This window comes from Apteryx rowi, unplaced genomic scaffold, assembly GCF_003343035.1.
Source record: "Apteryx rowi isolate R43461 unplaced genomic scaffold, aptRow1 scaffold_236, whole genome shotgun sequence".
NCBI lineage: Eukaryota > Metazoa > Chordata > Aves > Apterygiformes > Apterygidae > Apteryx > Apteryx rowi.
Genome location: NW_020448708.1, coordinates 998,215 through 1,008,137, shown reverse-complemented (window position 1 = coordinate 1,008,137; position 9,923 = coordinate 998,215). Strand labels below are relative to the sequence as shown.

At 42.7% G+C, this 9,923-nt stretch overlaps 1 protein-coding gene across 2 annotated transcripts in view; it reads left to right on the top strand.

Annotated features, from left to right (window-relative positions):
- Positions 1-3,930: 3,930 nt before the first annotated feature.
- The window catches only part of RASGRP1 (RAS guanyl releasing protein 1), a 53,273-nt gene continuing 47,280 nt past the window's right edge, over positions 3,931-9,923 (top strand). The window contains exons 1-2 of one of the 2 annotated variants that reach the window (XM_026065998.1): positions 3,931-4,076; positions 6,764-6,933. In XM_026065998.1, coding sequence (XP_025921783.1) covers positions 4,045-4,076; positions 6,764-6,933 — 202 coding nt within the window. In that variant the 5' untranslated portion in view covers positions 3,931-4,044. Of the gene's footprint in view, positions 4,077-4,234; positions 4,306-6,763; positions 6,934-9,923 lie in introns of those variants that run through there. The other variant, XM_026066000.1, reaches the window with a different exon arrangement.

The window sequence follows — 9,923 nt, the reverse complement described above, 5'->3', positions numbered from 1 at the left end:
CATTGCATCTATCTATCTGTCCTTTGGCTGCAGATGTTTTAGCTGTGTTCTTTCGAAGTTATAAGCAAAGCATGGCAATTCTTTCATATTAGGTTCTCAGCAGAGATACAAGTAATTATTCCAGCCTTAATTATTTTATCCAAGTGCTCTCAATTCCTCCTTTTTTTTGCAGAAGCTGCTACCTCACAGGTACCCTATTGACATCCCAAAGCACTCAAACAAGAGGAGTTCAGTTATCTTCAATCTGACCTAAAGGCCAAGGAAGTTCAAAAAAGGAATCTCATTCCTCTTAATTTGCTATCTACTCCCTCAATCCTATGGTTTCACACTTTCAGATCCCGTTCTGCAATCATGAGGAAGAGTTTTACTGCCTTCCCCTTATAAATGAAAGTTGTAGTTGTCCAAAAGTCACTCTAGAACATGCATCATCAAAAGAAGCCACTACTATCCTGATACTGATAAAGTCACAAAAACTAACACTGCTGTACGGCACATTGCTTTAGAAAAGGGAATATTCCATTCCTGGGCACTTTGCTGTATACCAGGAGAATTACCCTGGTCTAATAACCGCACCAAGCTTATCAGTCCAAAACCTTCACTAACACTACACGCATTTTCTAAAAATAGAAATTTCTGATGAATTAGTGAAAGCAACCAAAGCCTAGATCATCTTGATCAAAAGTTATGACCCAGGCTTGGAACAACACACTAGAAATACTCTACTAGCCATAACAGAAATCAACACTCAAGCCAGGAAAAGCTCTTCTAACAGCTACAAACTTTCATAACAACAAGGAAGTACATTCAAAGGATACCTTAAATAGAGCTGCTATTCCTAGCAGCCACTCATACAGGATAGCCACACTTTTGGTTTATCACAACTCAGATGAAAGAATTTTTTTCATGTGCAATTGCCAAAAGACCTTAACTGAAGAGAACTTGTTAAATCCAGTTATTTTGAGTACAACCTAGTTTGCCTAACATATGTTGATCCAATAGTGATTCTTCATAGCTTCCATGTGTGGTCTTCTTTTTTCCTAATACGCTAGCTATCTTGTTTTCTCCTTTCCTGGAATTGCTTCCTACAGTAGATTGTCTGGCTTGTCTTTCAAATGTTCTTTACTGACCCTGCCACCCAGTGTATACTCTGTCAATGCCAAAGAACCTTCTCATTCATGATCCCACAAGGACATCTAAGAGCTTTCATAGTCAGGCTGTCATTTCACAATGGCTTTAAATAGATCAAAGTGAAAACTATTGGCAAAATGTGTGGTCATGCTCTTTTGTTTGGTTGAGGCAGCACTTGAGCTAATATGAGTGGGTGGTGAAATGAATGAAAGATTTGATATGGTGTGGCTGAAAACGTAACACCTTCAGTTGGTTTGTTTTTTTAACCTGGATTAATTCTCGTATGCAACTGACTGCATGGCTGTATAAACTCTACTAGTCGGCCCATTGCAAAGAGCAGGAATGTGGAGCCAGGAAAGAGAGGAGGGCATTTTAAATCAGCTTAATGTAGAAATGAAACAGCAGCTTAAGAAAATTATTTTCATTCCACTTCAAGGCCAAGCTAGGCTTTGTGGACTTCCACTACCATGGAGGGAGAAAGGCACATCTTGGATTATAATAGAACTGCAAAGATCCGGGTTGCTCTGAGGCAGCAAGCTAGGTCCATTCAGTCAGTTCTGACAGTAAATCCAATTCGTGACTTTCTATCACTGCAAGAATTTCCAGGGGTCTTAGCACAACAGTATAAAAATGTCTAGTCTGTCATGTCTCTCAGGGTCAACATGGCCCATCCCAGGCATCACCTTCCTGATCACTCTGTTAGCATGGCTACTTTGGATTGTTAAGTTATATTTTGAAGTAGTCATCTACTGATAGAAGCAGTATCTTGCTCTTCCACAGAGCAAATCTCTGATGCAATGAGATGTAGGGCATGTAAGCTCCCATCATCTGAGGACAGAAAACATGTGTGAATCTACTTTACAGCAGGGACCATTTCATCTGAAGAACGTTACATTCAGAGATCAGTATGTCAGAGTGCTGTCTGGACATACAAATTACAATTGTATTTTTGTAAGAGAGATTATGTATTGTAAGATTTGCATATAGACTAACTTTAGACCACAAAGCTAGAGAGCATTCTTTCTCTCAAACTCATTTCTGTGTGTATGTGTGTGTGTGCATGCTTATGAACTTCTCAAGGAAAATGTGGTTAAAGAAAAAGCAAACATGGATGGAATGTACTTATCTGAATTAGAATTAGACAACCATACTGGCTTAACAACATAATTTCTACAGAAGATATCACAGATCACATGAGCCATGGCCTTGGATTTGTATCAATGCGTTTGTGTTTCATAAATCACAGTGACCTTCAAGCTCTATACTTGAATGAGTTCAATACTGACTCAGAAGAATGTCACTAATGAATCACTAATGTGATTTCCAGATATACGTAGGGTTTTCTTTTACCTGGAAGTCTTCTGCAAAGCAAAAGTCAGGTTTGCATAGCTCACCCTCCTCAACCAAGCTTCTCCTTCATCTTGGCAACTTGGGAGTTGGGTGATGGGGAAGGTATTAAACCCATGTTCCCAGCTTCCTGAGTAAGTATTCTAACCTTACACATAACCCCATACACGTGTTTTAGGTGAACAGCATTATTACCATCCCTTCTTTTTACAGGAAAGTGCCCACAACTGTGTTTTGTAAGGGACTGAGCCATCAGTCCCTCACAATCTGAGATTCCCTACTTGGTGGGCCCTGCAGGAGAGATGCAGGTCTCTTGCCAACTTCCTGAATTCCAGCCCAGGGTGGCCTGGAGCTTGACACTACATTGCTCAGAATGGGGCAGTTAATAAGCAGAAATGCAAGTGCTCAGGGAATAGGAAGATTAAACTGGACACAGTGTAAGGCAGCAGCTAAGCACGAAGTTTTTAAAATAATAATATTCCATGTAGGCATGTTGATAGCATTCATATGTTTATTTCTAAGTACTTATGTTACTGAGAGAACTGAGATGCAGGGAGGACAGTATGTTCCTGATGAAGTAGCGGTGGAGTTAAACAACCAGGGCACCTTCCACAAAATTAAGATCCCTTTCATACTTTTGATGCATATTAGCCTAAGCTGAGACGGAAAGGAGCTTGCCTCATCCCTCTGCGTGCCCGTTGCCGTCCTTCACCTCTTCGCCAGGGTGAACAAGGCGGAGACAGCGCGCCCGGCTGCGCGCCGCCGCGTCTCACCGCGGTCCGCGGCAGGTGGCGGGGCAGGAAGGGGACGCGACGGCCGGGCGACACCGCTCCGCTCCGCCGGCCGTTGGCGAGCCAGCCAATCAGCACGCGCGCGGCCCCACCCACCCCACTCCGCCCGCCCGCCCGCCGCACGTGCTGTTATGGCGGGGGGGGGGGAGGGGGGGTGCGCTGAGGGCGCGCACCGGCAGGGTGTTGTTATGTGCGAGGGAGCGGCTCTTTTTTTTCTGAAGTCTCTTGAGTTTTGCCGAAACGCAACGCTTCGCTTGCCTCTCTGCTACAGCTTTCCCAGGTGCCGCGGAAACGGCTCTCTTTGGCCAACTCAGCGCGGGCCGGGGGCAGGCCCGCCGCCGGCCCTGCTGTGGCGGGTTGTTGTGAGACACGCGTGAGCCTTGGAGGCCTCCAAGGCCCGTGGGGGGGCCCTGTGCTGCAGGGCCGAAGTTGTGCCGTGGAAAATGCTGCGGCTGCTTTAGACCCAGGCACTGCGAGCAAGAGACCGTGGTTCAGTACCTGGTAAATCCGGTGGCTTCAGAGAAGAGCAGCCCAGTAGCTCAGTACTTCCTTCTGCTGATAAGATCTTCGCCTTCGCTCGTCACGGGCGGCTGCTGCCTCCGCCGCTGCTGCCGCCCCGCTTCACTTGGTTTCAGGCTCCTGCTGAGGAGAGCGGCGAGGCGGCGGGAGGCGATGCCCGGCGCCGCCGTGCCCCCCCGGCCTCCCCCGCCCCATGTAGCCCCGCTCCTTGCGATCCTGGCAGAGCCAGCCAGGCGGCGGAGCTGAGGCTGGCACCGACATGGGAACCTTAGGGAAAAGGAAGGAAAACCAGTGAGTCCGCTGCCGCCGTTTTACTCTGCCCGTCCCGCGCCCCTCGCAGGAGCGCGGCGGGGCGCCCGGGCGGCCCCGCGGTGCCCGGCGGAGTCTGGGCGCCGCCGCTGCGGGAGCGCGGGGCGCCTGGGCGGTGGGGCCCGGCGCGGTGCGCTGCCCCGCAGCGGGGCTGGCGTGCGGGAGGCCGCGGCGGCCGGGACTCCGCCGGAGCTGGCCAGTTTCCTCTCAGGTGGGAAAGAGCGAGAAAGCGGCGGTGGAGGAGGAGGAGGGTTTTGTTTCGCTCCTTTCAGCGCGAGTTTGTGCCGAACAGGCCTGGGGGTTAGTCCGTCCGCGCCGGGAAGAGCCTCAGGTTACGGTCAGGGCGTGAGGGGCAGGTGAGAGAGGCGGCTCGGGCCCTGCCGGGCGGCCGCCGGCGCCCCGGTCACCTGCGGCGGGCGGGCGAGGCGCTGCGGCGGCGCTGCGGCCGGGTTGCCCCGGGGCAGCTCCCGAGCAGGCGGGCGCTTCTCTGTGCTTTCCTCCCCTCCCCGGTACCGGGCCGTGGAGGTCCAGGGCGCCCCCCTTGTCCCGTCCCCCCGCCACCGCACTTTTTCTTTTATATATATATATATATATATATATATATATAAATTTATATATATTTATATATATATATATATATACACACATACACACACATTCTCACATTTTTTTTCCTCTTTCGTGTCGAATAACTGCTGCAAATGGTTCTGCTCTAATGAATGATTAGTTTCTAAGGTGTCACTGGTTGAGTTTTCCCTGTCCAGTGTTGCAAAGTCGGCCACAGTGATACTGTAAACTTCTTTTGGGGGGTGTGGACAGTTTTACTTTTGTACACTGTTCAGTGCTGACTCTGTTGTTGCCAAGACCTAAAATAGCTTCTGTAACTCTTGCTTTACTCCTGTTGCATTGCTAGGATCCAGCACCCTGCACTGAAGAGGCTTGGGAGTAAAGCTGAGAGAGGCGTTTAAGCTTATAAAATGAGAACTCTGAAAGCTCATTAGGCCCTTTTTTATCTGAGAACAGGAAGTCAGTTCACAAAGCTAAGAGGGAAATGTAGAGAAAGGGAAGAGAGAATTCTTTCGATAGCTGTTGTCAAATTACTGCGGAGGAGATGAGGGATGGCCAGTGCCTCTGCAGGATCAGGCCTGCATTTTCCTAGCTTTGAAATTCTAGATATCTGGGGACAGTGTGGGTTGTAAGTGACATTATGGATTGCACAGCACTGAAATGAAATAGAAATTTAAGACAAGGCTTGAAATTCACTGGGATGAGGTAGGGTCCAGTCTGTCTTCATTAGGCATGCATATTTCCAACTTCCTTCTGAAATGCTTATGCTGGGACATTTGTGTCTTTACCTTCTCCGTCTGTAATACGCAGTTACACACTAGATGAATTTCTAAGCACTTTCTTCCCAGGGCTGTTAGTTATTAATGAAGTCTTGCATAGTGCTCTGTCAAAGAAAAGCTGTATGAAGGTTTGTATATCTGCACCTGAAATGTCTAAACAAAAGTAGTTCCCTTAGGAATTTATAAGAAATGGAGTTACTTTTAAAGAAGCTTTATACTTCACCTTCATGCAAATTTCCATTCCCAACAACTTCAGCTACTTCTGGTTTCAGCTTATCCCATAATCTCCCCCCCCCCCCCCCAAAATTTCCTTTTAAAGATGCTGGAGTAACTTGTTTAGGAAGATCATGGAGTGTAAATTGTCTCTGAAATAGGCCCCAGTTTTACTGAAAGGTTGTTGTCTTGTGTGAACTATGTGATTATACTCTCAAGTAAGATTTTGAAGTGGTTCTTGTTATGTGCAGGTGAAAATGCTTCAGCACTCTTCGTACTTATGACACTGTATGTACTTATAATTTTATATAGTATGGTGATTATATATGCAGTGAGCAGGCTTTAATATTATCTGTAAACATAAACACTCTTGGCAAGATTTTTATAATACAAGCAAAATACAAGCCTAAAACTAGATACTTGCTTTATTTTGGTCTCTTAAAAGTGTAAAGCTTTGTTGTTAAAGGCATTAATTCAGTCATGTATGCACTTTTAAAGTAACTTAGTAGGAAATAATAGCATACAATATAGAATGGATACAAATTCATCTTATTTTTGGTTTTTGTTTTTACTGTGAAATACTCCACTGTAAAGTTGCACTGATATTTTCAGTGTTTACTTTCATTTGGGAAATTACTATTAATAAAGCTAGTCTGCCTTTTCCCAATTGTGTAACACTTGATTATAGTTATACTTTTTTTTTTCTTCTTTACTTTGGTGTGGGCACAAAAATGTGTGGTGGTAGATTATTTCATGACAATATTCCAGTGTTACATGTCCTACATACACAGTTTGAGGGGGTTTTATACTTGTGCTGAAATCTTAATGTAAACATAACTCCCAAGCAAAGAAACAAGACTTCTGGTGATATGACAGGTCATTCAAAGAGTTCTGTAACTAACTGTGTACTTTACAATCCACGTTTAGCAGGAAAAAATGTCATTTACTGAGCAGTCTCTTTGGTGCACTTATTAAGTGGGAGGGTTACATCTTTCACCAACCTAGCTACAGGGAGCTAATTGCCTTTTAAATTTCTTCTCCTTTCCCATGCAATGAAATTTTGCCACTCGGTTTTCTTGTACTTGCTTCACTACTGTGCTTTGTTTTTAGGCAACCTGCCCAAGGATGCAGCACTGCCCCTGAAGCAGCGCTTGAGCTGAAGCAAATCAGTCACTGTCCCAGCCTTTCAAATCTTGCCCAGGTCACAATGGTACCATTAGGGCACTTAGCCAAAGGGGCCACTTTGGAAGATCTTCTTGAAACCTGCATTCAGTCTTTTGGTGAGTGTATGGAAGTTTTTAGAATGATACTGTATGAGTATGATTCTGTCCTGGCTACATTTATGTTACTTACTAGTGAAACAGAAAGGCTTAACTGAGGATTATGCATACTGTAGGTGACAGTGCATATTTTATGGGGATGTGGATCTGTTTGTGTGTGTAATATATGCTAAGAGTTTAGAGCGATTACTCTCTTTTTTTGAGAGAGTAAGACATAACACAATCATCTCTGTTTCAGCTGGGGATTTGTTGTTACCTTAAGCACCAAATTGGCAAACTTTAACAAGTAGTCATTATATTTTCCATTTTGTAGTAATATTCTCAGATCATGTGTGTTAACAACATTTGTTATACATTTTGAAATGAGAAGAGCTATTTTCAAGCTAGGTGAAATAACATTGGTTTGCTTCCTGCTTTATCAGTGCAGATTTAAAATTGCCTTGCTGCTAAAGAGAGAATCCAAATAAAATTCACAGCTGTATACTTTTTTGAGCTTACCAGTTATTCATCTTCTACCGGAATTGTAATATGTTGACAAGTGTCATTGTTGCCTGAACCCTATATCTGTGGTCTCTTTTTTTCAATGAGGTTTTCATTAGTAAGCTTGGGGTTTTTTGTTTTGTTTTTTTAATGTTAAAATATGATAGTACTGAAGGGCTTCAAGGTAGGAATAAAGCCTAGAGTATTGAAAAAGGGTTTTGAACTTTTTGCTTGTCAGTAATGCATCTGTTGTGGCAGTATGCTTCAATGCTATGAGCTGGTTAATCCCCAGGGCATAGCTTGTAATGTCTTACTTGCAGAGTTGCCCTTAGACAATAATTGTACCTGAACTCCAGCTCGCCCTTGAAATAATTATCTGTTGAGTTAACTAGTAATGCATAATGCTGATCTAGTGCTAGTAGCACTTAAATGCTGTTTAAACAATGACTAATCTTTGATACCCATTGAAAGCATTTTTGTTTTTTACTTTTAAACCTCATAGAATGTACAGAGAAATGCATGTCTGAGAAGAGATGATATAACATGCAATTGTCAGTAATACTTTAATTCTTTTCAGCTTCTTTTCTCCTCCGTTTAATTATTGCAAAGAAAATTTCCACTGAATTATTATAAAACTCTGGTTCTTAGCAAAGTTTGCTTAATATTCTTATAAGTTTTGGCTCACTGCATGTAAGATGAGATCTAAAGTACATGTAAGACCTTTATATACAGCTTCAGTATTGTGACTAGCTGACCAATATTAATTTGCGTCCATATTTTTACATAAAGAAAGGGTTATAAATGTAACATTATGAAAACCTAGTAGATGATTGTGGTGATTGTCTTCAAATACTTCCTGAATGGGAGTTTTATTGGCTTAATTTTATTCTAAAAATTTTTTAAAAACTTAAACTGCATGCATCTGGCTGTGTTCTCAGATTCCTGGGAATTCATGGGTTATAAGGACTAAGGTGACAAAGAAAAGCAATGCACATGTCCAGTTCAGCTATTTATGCACATGAATCTTTCTAATAGGATTCATACTCAAATTAGAAAATTTACCATAATCCAATGCGTTAAGTGGTACTAGGTCTGGCAAAGTGAGTTGTAATGCATCTGCAACCATGATCTTAAGACTATTAACATTTGCTAGAGTTATGATTTATACTGTAGAAACTTTGATTCTTTCACCAGGCAATTCATAGTATTGTCTGTATGTGTACATCTTCTATGACATTATGCACGTTCTTAAAATATGCTGGAATTTCCCGGTAGAGTATTTAAATGAATTGTAATTTACAACTGGTAAAACCAGATAACGTACTTAAAGTTGCTTAAAGAAGGTTCTTGTAGCTACCAGCAAAAGCATTCTGCAAAACACATTCATTTTATTGTGTAAATAAAGGGAGAGGTGGAAGAACTTTAATCTGGGAGTTCTTGGGATGAGGGGCAGAGGAAGATGAGGGGGGAATCCAAAGTTACTGAATGATTAAGCAAGTTTTTTTTTTTCTTTGCATAGCACTGAAGTGGAGCTGTTACCCTGTACTCTAATAGTTCTGTTCAGATTGAGCTTGTGTCTCTTCAGTGTCAAACATGTTGACTTATATTCTTTTTTATATTATTCTAGAAATCCATTCAGTGGTCTGAGCAAGTTTTACTTCAATATTAAAAATGCAGAAAACCCACCTCCCCCCAAAGTGAAGTGCTGCCTGTTATATTTTTATTTTACTTACTGAAAAAAGCCCTTGACTTATTTGCTGTCTAGGATTAAGTAAAACAATATGCGGTAGATACAGATTGATGATGCATCACATTTCAGAATGTATACTTTATACTGCATCATGTTAATGCTATATTGCACTTGCTAATATTATTTGTACAGTTATGAATACATATATTTATTGGTATATAAAGAATACAGTTGAATTTATTTTTTAGAACTCGATTATACAAGTTTGGAAGAAACAAATAATGTGTAAGAAAGGCTGCCGTTAACAACGGTGTGGAAGGGCGAGTTGGCAGCCTTCTGCCATATATGAAGAGATTATCACAAGAGGGCCTAATGAGGAAGGCTTTAGAATCAACACAAACTTAAAAATGTGAAGAACACAAATAAGTGCAAGTTATTTATCTTACGGTACAGATAAGGGGAGGAAAAAAAGGAGAAAGGGGGTCGTGTTAAGCTGAAGTAATGAGTGAGAAGGCTAAGCTTTACCACAATGTTGTGAGTGGATTCCAGGATGTGTGGAAAGACAACTTCTGTTAAGGTTGCTGAGGTAATCCAAAACCTGGGATAAGAAGGTGGGGAGGAAGGACTGGATTTTAGTGCTAGTGTGAATGTTTGTGGGTCTGCAACAGTGTTGGGTAGAAGATGACACTAGAATGTGGACAGAATAACTTGAATTACAGTGGTGCTGTTGTTGTACCCGCTGATTCTAAAAGTAGAGAGATATGAGGCCATTTTTTGGGGGGGTGGTTTTCTTCAGGGAAGACCAAAAGCTCATACAATG